Genomic DNA, 19,752 nt, shown 5'->3' with positions numbered 1-19,752 from the left:
CAACTTTTACCTTTTTTTTGCAACAGCTTTACATTAGTAATAGCACCTCAGCTAAAAGAACTGCAGTTTTATTATGAAGAATAAGAATAATAAAACTATTTGAAATACGTATTTTTGATCACTTTATTTCAAGTCTTTTGCCCTCCCCCACCAAATAAAATGCTCTAGCGCCGCCCCTGCAGTGGGCTCATCCAGATGTTCCCACCAGACTAACAACACGGAAAATCTGTTGAAAGCTCCGCCCCCTCTGTTCACCACAGTGACTAAGACACAGAATGGAGGATGAAAAACTACAAAGTCAGTTATTGACCAGTCACCCAGTGCCACAGGCACCGATGGACACCCTTGGGCTTGGACATGGTGTTCATTGTGGATAAACTATAACTGGTAGAAAAGTCCCAAAATAAAAATAAGATCATGGGGAGTCCTCCTGGTCACTGAGGTGAACTTCGACACATGACGTCTGACCTGGTGGTTAAAGCAAACCATAACGTGACTTAGATGACTGATACAGACGTCTCTGAAGGGATTCATTGAACAGTAAAAACATGTGTTGTGGTTCGATAGATCATCTTTTGACTCATTTTGTGGGTTAAACCAACAAGCAAACGAAAAAGGAAAAAAATCCATATGGACTGAAGCTACTTGAACAAAAAAATCTTGTAGCTTTGGCCAGTAATAGTAATGACTTTAAACATATAAGATGAAAAACATGGACAGATACTGGACTGGTCTATGATCAATCAAGGCCAGCGCAGTGGGGTGGTGGTTGACACCGAAATGCGAGACGGCCCTGGTTTGAATCCCAAACCTTCTGTGGAGTTTGCACGTTCTCCACGTGCATGTTATTCGGCTTTCTCCGGTTTCCTCCCACAGTCCAAAAACAAGCTTGATTGCTGAGTCTAAATACTCCATCAGGAATGGGTGTCTGTCGGTCTCTGTAGACCTGTGATGGACCGTCCAGGGTTCACCCCGTCTTTGCCCTACAATAGCTGGGATAGGCTCCGGCAACCTCTGTGACCCTACACACGACAAAAGGGAATAGAAGATAAATACATGTTGAAACAAACACGGCATCATCATCATCCATTTACTTAACCTGATGAATCCTTTTTGGGGTCACAGTTGCTGGAGCCTATTCCAGCTACTGCTGGGTGAAGGCAGGGAAGAGCCTGAACAGGTCGCACGTTTCTTTCAGGTCCACACACCCACACACACCTGAGAGACAATTTAGGATCATCAAGTAATAGTCGGGGATTAAAGGGCAAAAATGGGCCTTCGTTCACAGAGCGGATCTCTGGAACTGCAGAGATCGTATGACCCATTTGTGCCGGTGTCAGAACCTGGAACCTGTGGATGAAGTTCTGCCACAAGTCCAGATTCTGTTTTCTCATTTGATCCTTACATCAGAACATCAACAGAAAAATCAGGTACCTTTAAAAGATGACAGTATATTACACATCAACAAGTTAAAAGATTTTCTGTATGAAACTGGAGATTGTAGGTCTTTCTTAATCTTATAAAAATATATTTTTAAAATTAAGTCATTTATCTCAACACTTGTTCAATTAAAAAGTAGCTAAACTGAACTGTATTTAGGTAAAATAAACCAAAATTCTTCCAGTAAATTCTTAATTGACCATAACTCTATCTGAGGAGAAAAATCCGGATATTTGATTAGCAAAAGCATTACATTTGTTTTTTTAGATCAGAAAAACTTTATTGATCCCTGATAAGAAAGCGAACTATTGTGAAATAGATGTCAGTCTTTGAAAACATTGATCTGACAGAACATGTAAGTGACGGCCTCATAAGAAACCCCTACAAGAACCATTAAAAAAACAACTACTAAGTTTGAAAATATTTTTCTATTTTTCGCCCAAATCTGTTAAAAAAGCAGTGAAACTTTAATGAATTCTGTTGCTAATAAGGATAAATCAAAATCTACCCGGAAACAAACTCGAAAAACGCTGAAAATATTCTTAATACTTACTTTGTTTTTAACAAAGCAGCTTTTTGTTGACGTAATTTCCTTTTTTCTTCTCAACAGTTTGACTTTTTCCTATAAGACACTAGTCACATTGTTGGGGAAATGTACATTGATAGTCTACAATTTCCTGTCTATGCAAAATATAATGACAATTAATGTGAATAATTGAATTTAGTTTAAAAAATGGATAGGCTCCGGCAGCCACGTGACCCCGAAAGGGACAAAACAGGGTTAGAAGATGAATAACTGAATGAATGAATTAAATGTAATTAAAGTAGCATACATTTTGGAAAGATAAAAGCAGTAAAAATGAGGCTAAACCGCAAAATATTTTATGATAATTTGCCAAAAATACTTAATTATAGGTTGAAATTGTCTAAAAAGATTCACCTTTAGATTGCAATCGATGATAGTGAGCAAAGGAAACGTCTCTTTTTTTTTTTTTTAGAATTCTCCTTTAGAGGAAGCACTTTCTGCCGATCTACAGAGGAGGATGTGGTTAGAAAACCATCTTCTGGGTAGGATGTGCTCATTGTGTGGACAGACGTGCAGTGAGAGATGCAGCTGAATTGCAAGGTATTTACTTTAAAGCGCCAAGATTTAAAAAACAAAAATGGCCTCATGGTGGCGCTACGTTAAAATAAATTGGAGGATGAAATTTGAAGATATTGCCTCTGGCGATTTGGACATATAGCTTGCATTGTTTTTTTTTTAATTTGTTTTTTTTTTCTCAATTAAATGTTTATTTTTCAAGTTAAGGTCAAAGAGACTGAAAAAAAAATGCTTAAAAAATAAAATAAAAATGGTTTAAAAAGAACAATAATTTTAAATATTGTCCTAAAAGAAAGCAAAATTCATTTAAAATGATATGCTTTGTCAAAAAAAGTGTAATTTTTATGGTCAAATTGAAGCATAAATTGGAAGTTTTCACAAAAAAAGGATAAAAGATCCTAAGAAGACACAATAAAGAGGGTTTTGTGTTTCAAAAGAGGAACACAAATCTATAAAATCACGTGGGACACTCATTCTGAAAATCTCAATGGATGACATTTGCACAAATAACAGATGCTTTTTCATTCATTTAATAAAAGCTCGGATACAAGATCATCTTTACAGCTTGTTATGTCCTATAGTTGAAAAAACAATTCTTATTATTTTGAAATCAACTGCAGCAAAGATGAATAAAACACTGAAATCCCTCAAGGCAAAAGTCTTTCTCTTCAACATTCACCACAGCTTTAGATTATTCGACAATGACAACAGTGTGCTGGTTTAGGGGTCAACCGCCACGACCTTTTCCTGTATGCTTCCCAGAAATACTAACAAATATAGAAAATCTCGGATATTCATAGAAATACATCCAGATCTGAAGGTTGGAACAAGTTTAAAGGAGGAAAAAACCTCAAACTAAACTGTAAATGGGAGCTTTGTTTAGGTTTTTGTAGCCAAAAAAATCCCATTTTTAAAATCTTTTTTTTCTTTTTTCAAAGTGCCTTTTCCCTAAATTTTTTTTTGAAAAAGTAGCTTGTTTAAAATTCACCTGCTGATTTCCTGGGGGAAAAAAAAGACAGATGAGAAAAAACATCTGGACAAAAAGATGCTAATATTTCTAACATGAATGCTAACACCGACGTGTATCTACAGGAAAGATTTCCCAGCAGATGATCCCACACACTTCATGAAGTCTGCCGGAAAGCACTTTTGAACTTTTGTTTTTTTTTAAAAAGGAGTTTAAAAATGCAACACAAAAACGGCTGCTTATTTACAAATCGTCCAGATTAGCGCTTAGAGACCAAGCTAATTGTAGCAAGTAAAACTCAAAATGGCTTCAGTTGTGCGAGTGCGAGTAAAAAAATGACTTTTCTGGAGGGTTCATTTTTAAAATAGATCAAAAGCTGATTGAAGTGGGACTTTAACCAGTAAAATCACCTAAAATCCACGCATGAAGGTAACTTTTGACACCTCATTCAACCGAATAAAGTAGCTGATAATACTTGTGGGTCACTGGAGGTAAAAAAAACTTTTAACATAAAATGCTTTTTGTTTATCTCCACTTTGACTAAATCTGCATTTTTATGATCGCTTAAATGATAGGAATGACTAATTTATACTGTAGTAGGTGAATGGCCCGGTTCTGGCCTCTCACTCAACACAATGAAACCAGTGTCGACCCATCAGCCTGGGAAGAAAGATAAATACAGTTAAAGATCCAACTAAAGCTTTCAACGCTGGATGGAAGAGGAAAGAAAAATGTGGAGCTACAGGCAAACAGTGAAAACAAGGAGAAGGAGATGCTTTGATTTGCTGTGAAGGAATCCACCATGTTTGATGTCTAGAACCCGCTAGCAGTGTTTTATGCTACGTTCACACCAGGCTTGGAAACGCGGGTTCCAGCGACCACTTTTCATTTCTAAGTCTGTATAAATGTTTTGGGTTTCCATGTTCAAAACTCTTCCATTGACGCATCGCTACGCAAGTTTTTAAGTCGTTTTTTATGGGGGGCTCTACGTACCAAAACACGCCCTCATTGAGCGTGAGTTAAAAGGTATAATAGGTTGAACTTTGACCAGTCAGAGACTCGGATTTGGTAGCTTTAAATTGACAGAAGTACAAACCTTATATGGTTCTAGCCGGAATTATTTAAGGAAATTGTGTCCGAAATCCTTCACTACTCACTACTTAGTGCACTATATAGTGCGTTCGCCATTTTGTAGTGCTGTCTGAATCTACCATTCCAAAAACAAGTGCCCTAGAAATTTCCCAGAAGTCTGCAAAAAACCTGAGTACATCAATGCTCACTAGATTGACAAATACAGACCACAATGCATTGGGTCTGAACAATTTTTGCACAAAAAAGTAAATGTGTTTTTTTAATAAACCATCAAAGTTTTCATCATTGGAACAATGTGGATTCATTAATAGCTGTCGCAATATTTTGTTATTGTTAAGATTTTCATGTTCGGAAAATAGTAAATCAAACTTTATCTATAAAAAGCGCTTTTCCTACTTGTGCAGTTCAAAGAGCTTCACAATAAAAAACATACACAGAAGTAAGAAGGGTGTCTGGTTTTTAAAATCCAGGGCCCTAGATCGTCCGGCACTAGATCGTTATTTTGCAGTAGTGGTCAGGGAATAGGGAGGGAATTCGGAAGTCTTACATTTATCGGATTAGAGCCTGGAGGAGGATTTGCACCAAGCCTCTTCCCACTGTGAGTGCATGTGCCAGCATCGTACACCGTATGCTAACAGCTCGTTCAAGTATGTCTGTTTTGCTCGTTCTTGAACGCGCATCACATGCCAGGGTGAGAGCAGCCTTAGGAGACGCCCCGGTGACTCTCTGGATCACTTTTGAGCGCAGGACAGGGCGAAAAAAATAAAGTTTTCCTTAGAACAGAATAAACTTCGGTGACTAAAGAACCAAAACGGCTCAACCCCTGAATGCCTCTTCCAAAAAAAAAAAGAAAAAAAAAAAAGAAAAAAACCCCAACAGTGCATTTACACAACATGCCATGTGGAAACCAGACGCAAAATTTCAGAATCTGCCATAAAACTGTTGAAGTATTTCAACTTTCTCTTGATAAAATACTTGAACTGACTAAACTGAACACTGGTAAACTCGAGTTAAGCCCGTCAGCTGGTAATGCAACAAGGAAATGAAATAAACAGTAAAAAAAGGTTCCTATTTGGCTTTGTGCGTGTATTGAAATGGCGTTAGAAGATATATTTATGTATATATACAAATAATGTTATTTTTGTTACCAACCTCATTCTTAAAAACACATGAAGAAGCCAGGCCAGTCTCATTATTCCTGTCAAGCCTAAAGAAAAGTTAGAATTCCCTCTCTAATATAAGCTAAAAGAGGACAATTATTAATAAATACAAAAACAGTAACAGATATGTACACATAGGAACTGTAATAATACTTTCTTTAAAATGCCATAGAAATGTTTTACTTAAAAAAAAAAAGAAAAATGTCTCTGTAGCTTTAACCTCATTGGTTAGTTAGATATCAAACATTCAAAGATGATAAATTAATTTACAAAAAAGAAAGGCAGTCCAAAAAAAATTGTAGTAATAAATCCATTTTTGGGGAGAGCTGCTGCTTTCCAAACAACCTAGAACTGAGAACAGACTGTATTTTATTTTGAAAATCCAATGCACTGATGTGGCAGTGTGGCGACACAAGCCAGGTTTTCCTCTCCCGGGTGTGAACTGGGGTTGTGTGTAGGACCGCTACAGGCGGTGGAGGGAGCGCCGGATGCTTGTAAGTGCACTTTGAACGCAGGCGTGCTGAGGTGGGCGGGGCTCGAGATGAAGACAGAAAAGGAAAGGAGTCCGTATTGATGTCATCTCCTGTTTTCGAGCATCTCCCACCTTCAGCTCTACAGTGGTGGTGTTGTGAACAATACCTGGTACATGCAGCGCTAATTCCCTTTCAGAAGGATAGTTTGAATGCAATGGCGTCCGGTGAAAATCGTGGTCACGGCAGCTTTCCAAACAGAAGCATGTCCAGGCTTCACAGCGCTGCCGTCACGCTCGATCAACTGAACGGCCATTGTTGTCATCCAGAGGATGCAGTCTGATTGGTGCCGTCACTGGAGGAGTGGTGAGGTCAAAGGTCACAAACGGTGCTGGCCCACGCAGCTGCCCGGCGTCCTGTCCACAAACCGGCTTTCTGTCAGTGATGCAGCTTGGCCTGTGGAGACGAAATGCACTCAGTGTTCTGGGTTTATTATGAGGACTAACATCCTCTCATTAGCTGAAACCATAGAAGCTAAAGGCAGTTTTTACGCCATTGACTGTATATGAGAACTGGACTGAGCGACCCCTCCCCCCTGGCATTCAGGAAGTTCACGCTGACTCCATCAAGCCAAAATCCCATTAACTTCTATGAAGAAATGAACATCTAATTTAATTGTGAGAATTGTTTTAATTTTAATTTTTCTTGATAACCTTCAGTTTTTTCTTTCTTATAAAAGCATGTAATCTCACATCAAACATTCAAAACGTTTGACAGATTACCCCAAACCCGCTTTCAAGTGGTAGGGGCGTGGGCTTTCAAAAACGCTCACTCCTGATTGCTGAGAGCGGTTGCCATAGAAACAATGACCAATGGACCAATTGCTGCTTACTGACAATGTTCGTCTCCAACATGGCGGCGTCTATGTTGCAAAAAATGGCGACTGATTTCATTGGAGCCGGAAGTAACGCTTTTTCTGCAGGTGATGTCACACTCGCTCAGTCCAGTTCTTGTATAGAGTCTGTGGTTGACACCTACGTGTCTCGGGGATTCCGACCCCGAAGCCAGGATTCCCCCGCTTTCCTTTGCTTTCCCGAAAACGCTCTCCATTCCGCCTAGCCGGCTCAGCTTGCTGGGCTTCCCTTTGTAAGAGCTGGGGCTCCTCCTCTTTCTCCCCTCAGCTCCTCCCCCGTAAGCTAAGGGTCCTGTGGGGGGAGCCATTGGCTGATTGGGCACTGAGGCTGCTTCCCTGTTTGAGAAGAGGAAAATGCTGGAAAAGGGTTGTAAAAGCGCAACATACAGACCCACTCTGATCGTCTTTTGATCTATTTTTAATCATGATTATGCTGTTTTTAGCAAAAAAAAAAACTAGCATTGTTTTCTAGGACATAGTTTCTGCAGAGCACCAGTAGTTCATTAGGAATTCACCTCTGAGCTTGCTGAGAGCTCTTTGTTTACATGCTCTACTTCTAGTCTTCAGTACGTACAGTTTTGAGCCAGATTCCAGCTCGGACGAGGAAAACAAAGATCTACATGGATCTAGTTGTATACAAGAGGATGCATCGGAATGGAGCGGAGCAGAGAGCTTGCGGCCCACCCAGTGTATTTTCTGCATCATAATTATGATCTTTTTCCAACAGTATTTCCTCGTCTGCTCCCTATTCCCAACGATTTGAAGGAAGAAATACTCAAACTTAATTTTAAGCTTAATCTTCTTCATATTTGTAAAGAAATACACCTCAAAATCACGATGAAAACACCAAAAATATTCATCAGAGTGGATCTTTCAGCCAAGTTCGATGCTGCAATCATCATAACTATTTGATTGTCCCTGTAGAGTTTTCCTGTAGTCCTGGCTACACATAAAATATAAATGAATTAAATCCAATTAAAGTTTCCTTTCACAATCTCACACTTTTGAACGTTTGAAGTTTCTGAACTCACCTCTTCTGTGAGGTCTGAGTGAGAGACCCATCCCCTCTGGCGAGCCAGGCATCTGAGCTGCTCAAAAACCCACTTTCCCCCGGACAAGGTCTCTTTTTCGGAGCCGTACCCCCTGAGCCTTGCAATGCTGAATAAAAGTTGCTGCTGTTCTTCTTGCTGTCTACAGTCTGAAAGGAGGAAGAAGGCGAGGAGGTCGACGAGTGGGAGGAGTTTAGCTTCTTCTTCAGTCCCGTTGAAGAGTCCTCCGTGGCTTCTTTGGACGGGCGGCTGGCTCTGTGAGCGCCGTTGCGTCCTTTTGCCGGCGGGAAAGCCGGGGCGGGCCGCTGCGGGGAGTCCCTGATGCCGAGCGCCCCGCCGGTGGAGGCAGACTGGGGGAACGGAGGGGGGAGTTGGGAGTTGGTGGGGGAGGTGAAGGAGGTGGGAGAATGTAGTGAAGGAGACAGAACGGGGGTACCAGACGGGGAGAGGGAGGGGAGGCTCTCTGCAGCCAGAGGAACCTTCCTGAATTGAAGAAAGGAGACGTTTTCAACAAAATAGTCCCCGAAAAACAACACACACACTTTCAACTGTTTCCAACTGTTTTTGTATTCAATTCTTAACCGACTTCCAACACACATTTTTTTTTACTTTCCTTTCATTCGAGACACAGCTTTACAACAAGCTAGTTGTTTATTAATACTTTGGTCACATATCCCAAAACGCCACAGCGGGGCAAGTTTTTCATCGCATTTGGCAGTCTCATTTTTACATTGAGAGGTTTAAAGAAAATTGTAACATTTTACAGACGATTTTCTCTAAAAGTTGACGTCGGCCGGTGGCCGCCCGGGCACATTTAGTCTTCCTAACGTACTCCCAGTTAACACTGACATTTCACATGAATGGTTTTCTTAAAAAAAACTCCATAATTTGGATTGTGTCCAAGTTTCCTCTAAACTCCCTATAGTTATTGCAATATCTCGGGTGTTAGCCATTTTTTTGGCAGGCGTCCGAATCTACAATTCCATAATCCAGAGCCCTAGAAATTTCCCACAAGTCTCTGTGAAAAACTAGTGTGCATCAATGCTCACTAGATTGGCAAACATGGTCCACAATGCATTGCGTTTGAAAGATCTTTCATTTATAAAAATGTCTTTGAATTACATTTTTATAAATCATGAAAGTTTTCATCATCAGAACACAGGGGGGTCATAAAAGGTCGATGTAAAATATTCATATTTATTTGGATTTTACTTCAGCAAATGGTTGATGTCATTTTTTTTTTTTTGGCATAAGCATGTGTCCGAATTGCGTCAAGTTCCAGGGTACTGGATAGTCCCGCACTGGATAGTTTTCAAGTAGTCAGGGAGTAGTAAGGGAACTGGGACACAGCCCTGCTGAATGTTTGTACAGACTCACCTCCACATTTGTGCGTTGAGGTGTTTTTCCACCATGCTCTGCAGTGCCAGCCTCATCCTGTCCCATCGCCTGTCAAACACGTAGTAGCCCCGCCCCATGAGCCGGCTGCTGAAGACGCAGAACTGGAGCGGGATTCGGGAAGAAGAGGTGGGGAAAACGTCATGTTTGGAAAGGTTTTTCTCCTCATCACTTGTTCAGGTTTAAGGGGCATTAAGGCAGAATGCTTGAAAGCAAACTGCGTTGTTATCTAACCTTAACCCTTATGCTATCTTAGATGACCCCACCCTTCCATGACAAAGGTGGATAAAGGTGGAAAGATTTCATGTAATCCATGGACACCAGTGAAGATCACAAATCATTGAAGAAAAAAGGTTCAGAGCACTGTCTAGTGGGTCTAAATGACCCAACTCCCAATGTTAAAGTGCCTAGGATAGCACAAGGGTTACACACCCACTCCGATGTAAATTGTGTTTTTAACATTTTTTCCATGATGGAGGACAAATATAGAGAAAATTAAACTAATATTTGCATTTCTGAGTTTTTTTTAATTCAAATTTGTGTGAAAAAAAAGCCTTTTGAAAAAGAGCTATTTTGTTACATAGAAAATACACGGGGCGGGCCACACGCTCCATGCTCCAAGCAAGCAACATAGCAGATCTCCTTATTCCTTATGCACCCGGTCCCAATCTTAGATCTTCTGCAAAAGGCCTTTTAACAATCCCACAATCTAGATTGAAGACCAGGGGAGACCGGGCCTTTGCTATAGGAGCCCCAACACTCTGGAACATTCTCCCTGAAGAGATCAGGCTCACTGAGTCCCTACCAGTATTTAATCTCTTTTAAAAACCTACCTCTATAGGCGTGCTTTTAATGATTTGACTGGTTCTTAAATTTAAACATATGATTTTATTGAATTCATTGATTTTACTAATTGTATCAATTTGATTGATTTCAACCGCTGTCACTGTTACGTGTGTGTGCTGGTTTTTATTTCTACATACTGTAAACTGTTTTTAATCTGGATTTTGTTTCATTAATTGTAAAGCACTTTGTAATCTCGATTTCGAAAAGTGCTATATAAATGAAGTTTATTATTATTATAAGCAAAGCAATGGGGAGGGGAAGAGGGAGCGGGCTTGCTCTGAGCCAGCGGTGCCGCCCACAACTCAGAGGTGAATTTCTAATGAACTCCTGCTGCTCTACAGAAACTTTGTCCTAGAAAACAGGACAGAATTTGGGGATTTTGGTTAAAAATGGCCCAATCCTAATTAAAAGACCACTGAAAACGCTTACTATGTAGAACAAAAGATGATTGGAGTGGCTCTTTAAAGTATCTTTTGAAAAATTAAAGGTCTCAAAAGATACACAGAACCTTTTTTAAAAGCACTAAAAAACAAAACTTTTAAACAAATTTTGGATGCCTAAACTGTTGGATAAGTACACATAACAGGAGAATATTTTCATCTAAATAAGATAAAATAAACAATGTGATTTAAAAAAAAAAAAGTCTATTATTTACCCCTGAAGGCTGTGGGTGATGACTGTGGTACTGCAAGCCAGGTTTGTCCGTGTCCTCCGAGGTCTCTGCGTCTCCCTCATCGCTGGAGAGTCTGCCACCGTCTGCAGCGGCCGCCGTCCAGCTGATGGGGACCGGCTCTGGATTTGGGGCCTGGGCCGGAGTTGCTGCTGGGGGCAGAGGACTGGAGGTGGAAGCGAAGGAGGAGCTCCCAGGAACCCTGGTGTTTAAAATCAGACACAAGGGTGAAAACACTACACAGCTAAACATAATGTCATTTGCAGAAATGGATGATAACTAAAATGATATGAAGGAGAAAGAAGAAGGAAAAAAACTTTTATAGTCCTTTCTGATTTTATTATTCCCAAAAGTTTAATAACTTTATTTCCTTGTTCTAAAAAGACCTTGATGACAGCATCACCTGGTGGAAAAGGATGGAGAGGCATCTATTGAATCAGAAATTCTAAAAAAAAAACATTTGGTTCATTACAAATCTGCCACACAAAGACTCTATACGTTATACTGTTTACTTGTAACAATGAATTTAAAACAGCTTTTACCTAGAAAATCACAATTTTCTAAAAAAAAGTCCTAGAAAAAAACCCTTCTTGTTTGTTTTGAAACTTCCTTGGTTTTCTCAGATTTGAATATGTTGTGTCGAATGCTGCCAGCGCCCTCCCACCTTGGTATGTGTGCGTTGGCCAGGCGCAGCTTCAGCGTGGAGAGGGGGCGTCCGTTGGCGCACTGGGTCTTGCCGGGGCAGGCAGCCTCCTGAGATGCGATGCTCTGCTGGCTGCAGGTCTCCTTCCCTGCCGGCGCCGCGTCCTTGCTCCTCTCCTTCTCCTTCAAAGCCTCCCTCTCCTTCGCCTGCTCCTTGTGCTCCGCCAGCAGGAGGTCGAACTGTTTCTTTCGACCGGGAACAGCTCGGCGGTGAGTTAAGGAATGAGTCTGTGGTGGGGGAAGAAAAAATAAGAAATGCAGAAATGTGATCTAGTTTCATGATAGTTTTTCTGTCTTTCATCTTAAAAATGTAGACAAGTATTATATCTCGGAGGTGCTGCTAAATTGTTTCTTCTATTAGGAACCGTTCCTAGGCAACAGCAGCAGTCAGGGCAGTGGTTCCTACATCAAAACCTAAAATCAAACTGCTTAACCAAAAATGTACAGGTCCATCGTTTAAAGATAACATAAAAGGTTTGTCCTAAACCAGGGATGTCCAAAATTCTGCAAAGAGGAGCAGATTTGGTTAGCTTGTCATGGTTAGCATGTGTCGTCTGGTAGAGCCTCTGGGTAGAGCTTTAGGGTTTGCATTTCACTGAAAAGAAATACTCAAATGGCTTGGAAGCAGCAGGCCTCAGTGTCAACTTTCCCTTGTTTTTTTTTTTTTTTACAGAAATTAGCTAGAAAGCTTCACTGAAGGGTGGCACAACAGAGTTGCCACCCTTCAAGTCAAGAAATTGAACATACAGTGTTTCGAAAGTGCTGAGGCTGCATAATGATTTTATGACAGGAGCTTTCGGGCTGGTGGAAATTTCCACCTACGAGCCGGACTTTGGACAGGCCTGTACTAAAGCTTATTGTCTCTTAGTTCACACGTTAGTTGATGAGACAAGTTTAATATAAGTCTGTGTTGTGGTAAAAGCATTGATGCAATGTATACGATTTTTATTATTTAGTTGAATCTATGGATTCCACCAAAGGAGAGTAGCGTGCTGCCTTCATGCCAGCAATCATGATCCGAGTGCAGCATGCACTGCAGTGTTGCAAACAGATTATGTTAAAAATAAGGCTGTTGAGAGATTAAAATGTTTAATTATGATTAATCACATGGCTGTGTGTTGGCTGTTGAAGGGAGCAAGGGATGAAAGAAACGCCTGGAGGGAAGAGCTGAAATTTCCCGTACAGCAGGGCCTGGATCTCCAGATAAATCAGAGGATGTTGACCATCATTAGACAAAATGAACCTCAAAGATGGTTCTGACCTACATAAGACCACCTGAAGCTTGGTAATAGGGTTTTAGGGATGGTTTTAGTACTTTGTGTACAAATAAACTTGTCTGTAATGATCTTCAGGAAAACAATATTTCAGAAAAACAAGGATTATATGCGATAAATCTAAGCCATTATACTGTACTTCACATGGTACTGCTACAAAAATATAACCTACCAAAATTCAAAGACTTTTTCAAAAGCCAATGTTGTTCTTGGCTTGGTTTAAAACCTGGTTTAGGTTTATTTTGTGAATACTTGGGTTATATAGCATGGTGACCCATATTTCCATCAACCACTGATGGGTGATGGGAGGTCCCGCGGTTTTTACAGCTTCCTTTGGTTTCATGAAAACAAACATATTTTGCTGTTATTGTCTTCAGAACATTAATATCTTAAAGCAATTATCGCCACTTTGGATTTTGTACTGAACATCAATATCTTCAGTAAATAGGAATACAAACAAAATGAAAATCTGTTTCAGCTGCACCCATTTGTTAAACAAATCTGGCCCTTGTGCACCCGTTTATAGAGTGCTATGCTGGGGGCGTTACCCTGACACTCCTTGTAGAACCCAAATAGTGCACATCCAGGTATTAAAGGGCCTAAACCATGCTATTCTTAAGCCTTTTATAGTAAACAATATCCATGTATGTGATATAATATATTTACCTTTGAAACACAAAAGAACAAATGTTTTTATGAAATATGAGTTCTTTTCCAACCCAAAAATAAAACGTGATCTCTGAGGAATCGCCTTGTGCCCTTTTCATGACGTCATCCTTGAGCCAGCCTCTGCAGCGCATCTGCGTTTTCGCCAAGGAAAAACAAACAACATCCGAACTTTTGCAAAGACGGATGAGCATATTGTGAATATAGAATCAATCGTTTTTGCTGATCACCACTAGCTCTGGAGAGAAAGTGTTTGCGTTTTCCTGGGGGGCGGTGCTGGGAGTGCAGACTCTTCCTGGAAGGAAGGGGCTGTTTCACTGGTCAGGTCTTAAGAACCCGCTCGTTTTTCGGATATTGGGAGGGAGACGCGAGTTTATAGAGGAACACTCAGAAATGCACGAACGGATCAAAATACCATTTTGGGGTTGTTTACAGAGAGGAATGGACATTATAATACACAGAAAAGCTCAAAAAACATTTGCATGGTATAGGCCCTTTAAAAAAAAAAAAAGACGCTTCAGAGGCAGGAACTATGAAGAGGGCTACAAACAAACACACACCTATTTTTGTCTGTCAGGCAGCACTATAAGAGGAAAGCAGAAAAAAAAATGCTGACTAAGTGTTGTTGTCTCCACACAAATAACAGCGAGGCACAGAGTGGCGGGCGGGTGTGGGTGTTTAGGAGGTACCTTGCAGGTGAGAGATCGCGTGCAGGGCCTTTTAGTCTCTGGGTCCTGTACTCCACAGTGCTTGTTTGGATCAAACACCCTCCCTGTAATACGTACACACAAACACAGGTTGGGTTGAAGAAAAAAGAAAAAACAAATCCATTACTGGGTTATTTCTTCCTTCCTTTATCTAGGTATCCACTCTATATGACAGAGAGGATGAGTGCACGCTAATTTGCTTCATTTGACAGCAGTCTGCTCATTCAAACTCATGTAAGCGATGCTGCTATTTTCATTTCAGTCACTCAGCGGCTTAAAATGGTTTTTATTTAGACTCGGAGATCTTCTATGCAGAGACAGAAGGCCATTTTACTCTGGACTGCTTTGTCCAGACCAGTTTCTTTCCTAACAGGAAAGTTCATCTGAACTCAGGTAAAGATCAACCAAGCAAACGCGTCCTCCTGAAAAAACAAACCTCTTTATTTCCCTGGAATGTGAACCCTGGAGGTTTGAGGGACAGTTGTAAATGCAGGCGGACAACTTGGTAAACTAAAGTGAGAGACATAAATAAACTGTGTGTTTGCAAAGCTGGGGGGAAAAAAGAGTTTGCAAGTGTTTGTTAGGAAACATGATGTAAATAGAAAGTGGGAAAACTGATGAAATGTTTGATAAAAGACCCAAATTTGTTTGCTCGTATTTTATTTTATTTTTTACAGCGCATTGTGTTCTGCGTCCTGATTGGCTGTTGACCTTATCAATTAATCTCTTTCATGTCAAGAACAGAATATGAATATTTTGAGAAGTGTCGAGAATGGAATTTGACGCACGTGGAAAGAGAAGCAGTAGACATGAATTTGACTTTTAATTTAATGCTCTGAACGCAGCATTAAGGCGGGCTTGGCAGAGTTATTGTTGACTTGCCAGTGCGACTTATGCGTGAATTTTTCTTTGTTAATTTGCTTTTTTTTGGCTGCCAGAGCAACTTATAGTCTGAATAATACGGTAATTATTGAAATTTAGTAAGTAAATTAACTTTAAAATGTAACTTAACATTTATGGTAACAATGTTGAACCATTATGTTTTATTACTTCTCATGACTTTACTGAAATATTTTTAAATATTCATTTTAATATTTCCTTTTGTTACATGATATGCATGTCACAATATGTATGTATTTTCACCTTTGCAACTTCCTTAATAAACTTTTAGCATCACAATTGATTGTTTTAACCTTTTATTTCTATGTTCATTTTTGTATTTTTAGGGTCTACCACTGTTGCTCTAGCTGGGAACCTGGCCCACCGCCTTGCTGTGGTGAGGCTGGTGTGGCATCTACCCCCAGAGGAGGAAAACTCAACCATCGGTGTTTCCACCCCCTGACTTAGTTGCTTTTTCTGTGCTCAGCTCAATGCCCGATGGGTCCGGAGACTATGAAGTGTGTGTGCCGGGGGTTAAAGCTTATTTACTTACATTTGTATAGCACCTAGTGCTTCAATGAATGAAAAGTGCTATTTAATTAAGGTTTTGTTTGAAACAGTGTCACGTGAGGGTTAATTCTTATTTCGGATCCAGAAAACTAAAGTTCTGATCGTCATGACAACAGGTGTAACAAATCCTTTAACTGAGTTTTGTTGAAGAACTTTTGTGTTTCTTTGGTTCTTCAGTTGGTTCCTTGGGTTTACTTAATGTTGTCTTCAAGATTCAGCCAAGTAGTTCACAAGTGACAGATACATTTCAAGCCTAGCAAAGGATGCTCAGGCATTTAGCAGCTGAAACAGCACATGACCTAGCAAGCGGCCACTGGGGAGCAAAGTAAAATAAAGCAAGGATATATTATATTAGATGTGGGATAAGAAAATATTTTTCAGAGAAAATAACAATCTTAGGCATGAAGGTCTGCTTGGGCATTAAAAAAAAACGTGCATGTTTTTATAAAACAGATCTGGATACAATAAAACATGTCTGCTCGGTTGTAAATAACAGCAATAAATCGAATCCTCCTAATCCAAAAATGGCACCAAAACAAACGTTTTTCTGGGAGTTTTTACAGGTTTTGTCCTCAGAATTGGATTCAAAAGGCTTTTACAGAAACACAATTACCCGCCAATGTGCACTCTGCAGCTCTCCATTAGAGCAGTGACTCTCTGCCAAAAGGTTAATAACATTCTGTTTGTGTTTTGTCATTTTTCAGGTGTTTGGAATATCGACACACATGTGTGAAGGACTAATAGAAACCAACAATTACGGCCACAACCGACTTAACAACAACAACAACTGTCACGTTCAACGTCAATTAAGTGTTCTCAGACATATCATTTTAAGTATAAGAAGTTCACAGATTTGCATAGATGTGAACTTTGAGATTAAAAGACAAAATAATAGTTGACTGCTTTACTGATGGTGGAGTTAGAGATAAACTAGGAGTCTAACTACCACCCCCAGTCAGCTGGTTAGCTTAAACAGAGATACAGTCAGAGGACTGTAATCTTGTGCTGGCCTTCCTCTAATCCCTGTAATCTTTTTTGCATTTGCTGCATCAGGCTAGAGGTCAAAACAAGTGAAGGAGAAACAAACTGGGACGTGAGCTCCTTCGCATGGACACCAGAAGAGAGGAGAAGAAAGAAAAAAAAAAGGAGGAGAGAGGAGGAAAGGAAGACAATAATGTTTGGAGAGAAAAATACCAACTGGGGAGAAGACACAATAGAGGACAAGAACGAGGGAAAATAGAATGAAAGAGTAGGCGGAAGAAAAGAGGAGAATAAAAGTTAGATGACGCAGAATGTGAAAACAAAACTCTCAAACACACCAGAAACTTTTTAGCAGAGACGATGAGCAACCATCATACACTTAGGAATGTTCCGATCCGACCAGGTAGCTTCAGACATGGATGTTGCATCCCGATGAGGATTATCACTTATTTTTATGATCCGCAGTTTTAATCTAATTATAAGTACTCTACTAGAAGTCTGCCCATCGTGATCATTTAATAGACGTCAAACGCAGCAGAATATGGCACAAAAACAGTTTGGTAAAGTTAGCACGATACTCCCAGATTCGGACTTCTGGAGACAAAAAAAATAAATGTTTAAACTGACAGCGAGCGCCTCTGTTGGTTTGTTCATTCATTCATCTTCTTCCGTTTATTCCCTTTCGGCGTCATGGGGCTCCCGGAGCTTATCCTGCCCACTTATATGCGAGGGCAGGGGGCACCCTGGACAGGTCGCCAGTTTGTCGCAGGGTCACACATATCACACACCCATGCACACTCACTCTCACACCTATGGACAATTTAGAGTTTCCAATTAACCTATGAATTTTTGGACGGTGGGAGGAAGCCGGAGCCCCCGGAGAAAACTCACGCATACACGGGGACCTTTGCGACTTATTAAGCCAATTATTTTTTTAGCATCATGATTAAGAAAGAATATTAAGAAGACGACATGTGAAGGAAAAAGCAAAGTGATAACTTTGGAATGCATAAGAGAATCTTACGCTCCCTACACACCAGACATTTGACGGATGTGTAAGTACGACCATCGTGTTCGCACTGGTCAAGCAGGGATGGGCTTCTTCACATAGTTACATGAGGACAGTGAGAGTTTTGAACGCGGAAACCCCAAACGCACGTTTACATAGACTTTTCATCGGAAGTGCCTTTTGAACGCGCGTTGCAGAGGGCGATGTGAATCAAACTTTACACTTAAACACTAAAATTCTTTCCATTTAAAAAAAATTTAGTTACTACCAAACATTCTGGGTAAAAGGAATCAAAAAAAGGCTAAATGAATTTAAGAACTTGTAACTCTTCTGACCGACCGATCAAAAGCAGACTTTTTCCTGACCTGAGAGTCTCTTGTGGGACCTGGAGGAAGTCTTCGTGCCGTTGTGTTGCTTCTTTTCCATCGGTGACAGTGACTGTAGCGCTGGCAGAGCGACTGAGCGGTGAGAAGGCGAAGGTGAAAGGGAGGACTTCCGGTCCAGTGGGGACGGAGACGGAGTCGACGACGCTCGTTTATCCAGTGGCGAGTGCGCCGGACTGGGGCGCCTGTCCAGGGAGGATGGAGGCGTGATGGAGCGCGGCGTGGATGGCCCGCTGCTGCCACGACCGTTGGTTAACTTTTCGCTTGTCCGCTGGGATGTTGGGGGCGTGATGGAGGAGGATTTGAGAGGTGAGGAGGAGGAGGAGGAGGAGGAGGAAGGTGGTGTGAGCCGCACGTGGGATGCAGACTCGGATCGGCTGAGGCACGGCATCTTCTCCAGGCTAACAACTGGTAGCGACACGCTGCAGAAAAACAGAACAAAAGCATGACAAAGTGTGAAAATAGGTTGTGTCTGAATTCCTTCATAGAATTCCTTTATAGACTGTTACCCATTTTTCAGGGTGTCCAAATCTACAATTCCAAAATCCAGTGTCCTGGAAATTTCCCAGAAGTCTCTGCAAAAAACCTGTGTGAATAGATGCTCCCTAGATTGGCGAATATAGACCAAAATGCAATGCATTTGAACAATTTGTCATTAGAAAAAATGCATTTCAATTTATACCTGAGTCACATGCCCCTGTAGGGGGGTTGCGCCATACGGGTTGTGTGGGTTTTGGGGGTTTTTTCGGGCCAAGTAGACATGAATGCATGCATCTTAAAGAGAGCGCAGGCGTGTCCTTAAGGGGCATCCTGGTAATAGAACTTACCAATATTGTGCATGTGGTAAAGATACGATGAAGTATACTGTATGTAAAGGTTAATTGCACGCACTTATGAACCACAGCTGATGGAATCATGCCCTTGTGCTCCACTCTTGTCATTAGTGAGGCCCCGTCTTGACCTTGTGCAGATGCTGCACACATGGGTTGTGCTCGTGATACAAGTTCCCTAGGACACCTGTAGGTTGTCCACACAGACTAGTCTCCGTTTGTCTAGTTTCAAGGAGCACACACCCGTCACTAGAAAAGCATTAACAAGCCCCTTGTGCAGTGTGCAGGTTTCGTGTGGTTGAAAAACTGAAAAATGTATACAACGCCCCTGTGTCTTGACTACTTTCCCCTTCCGTGTTGTTCGCTATGATTTGTCATCCACAGCAAACCCGTAGAAACAGATTGTGCAGGAACGCTTTTTCACACTACATATTCACCAAATGGTCTACCACCTTGAAATTTCGTGTGGGCCACAAGCATACAGATTTGACAATTTTTTTTGCCAGCAGAAAGCCCGTATCCATCATTCTTAAAAAGTATTCGTCAGAAGAAAACAGTGGATTCATAGTCTCTGTTAGGCCTGCACAATATACCGCAAATTTATCGTTATCGCAATATCAAGCAGTGCAATATTCATATCGCAAAAG

General features: G+C 40.8%; 1 protein-coding gene across 3 annotated transcripts in view; it reads right to left on the bottom strand.

The window, feature by feature from the left end:
* Positions 1-3,056: 3,056 nt before the first annotated feature.
* atxn7l1 (ataxin 7-like 1) overlaps positions 3,057-19,752 on the bottom strand; it is a 41,497-nt gene continuing 24,801 nt past the window's right edge. For all 3 annotated transcript variants that reach the window (XM_011491055.4, XM_011491054.4, XM_020714120.3), the window contains 8 exons: positions 18,258-18,697; positions 14,436-14,518; positions 11,769-12,034; positions 11,090-11,306; positions 9,571-9,692; positions 8,176-8,676; positions 7,270-7,480; positions 3,057-6,687 (listed from right to left, as the gene is read on the bottom strand). In XM_011491055.4, coding sequence (XP_011489357.1) covers positions 6,670-6,687; positions 7,270-7,480; positions 8,176-8,676; positions 9,571-9,692; positions 11,090-11,306; positions 11,769-12,034; positions 14,436-14,518; positions 18,258-18,697 — 1,858 coding nt within the window. In that variant the 3' untranslated portion in view covers positions 3,057-6,669. The remainder of the gene's footprint in view (positions 6,688-7,269; positions 7,481-8,175; positions 8,677-9,570; positions 9,693-11,089; positions 11,307-11,768; positions 12,035-14,435; positions 14,519-18,257; positions 18,698-19,752) is intronic.

Source organism: Oryzias latipes, chromosome 23, assembly GCF_053564925.1.
Source record: "Oryzias latipes strain Hd-rR chromosome 23, Olatipes_Hd-rR_3.1".
Classification (NCBI taxonomy): Eukaryota; Metazoa; Chordata; class Actinopteri; order Beloniformes; family Adrianichthyidae; genus Oryzias; species Oryzias latipes.
This window is presented reverse-complemented; position numbering and strand designations above follow the sequence as displayed.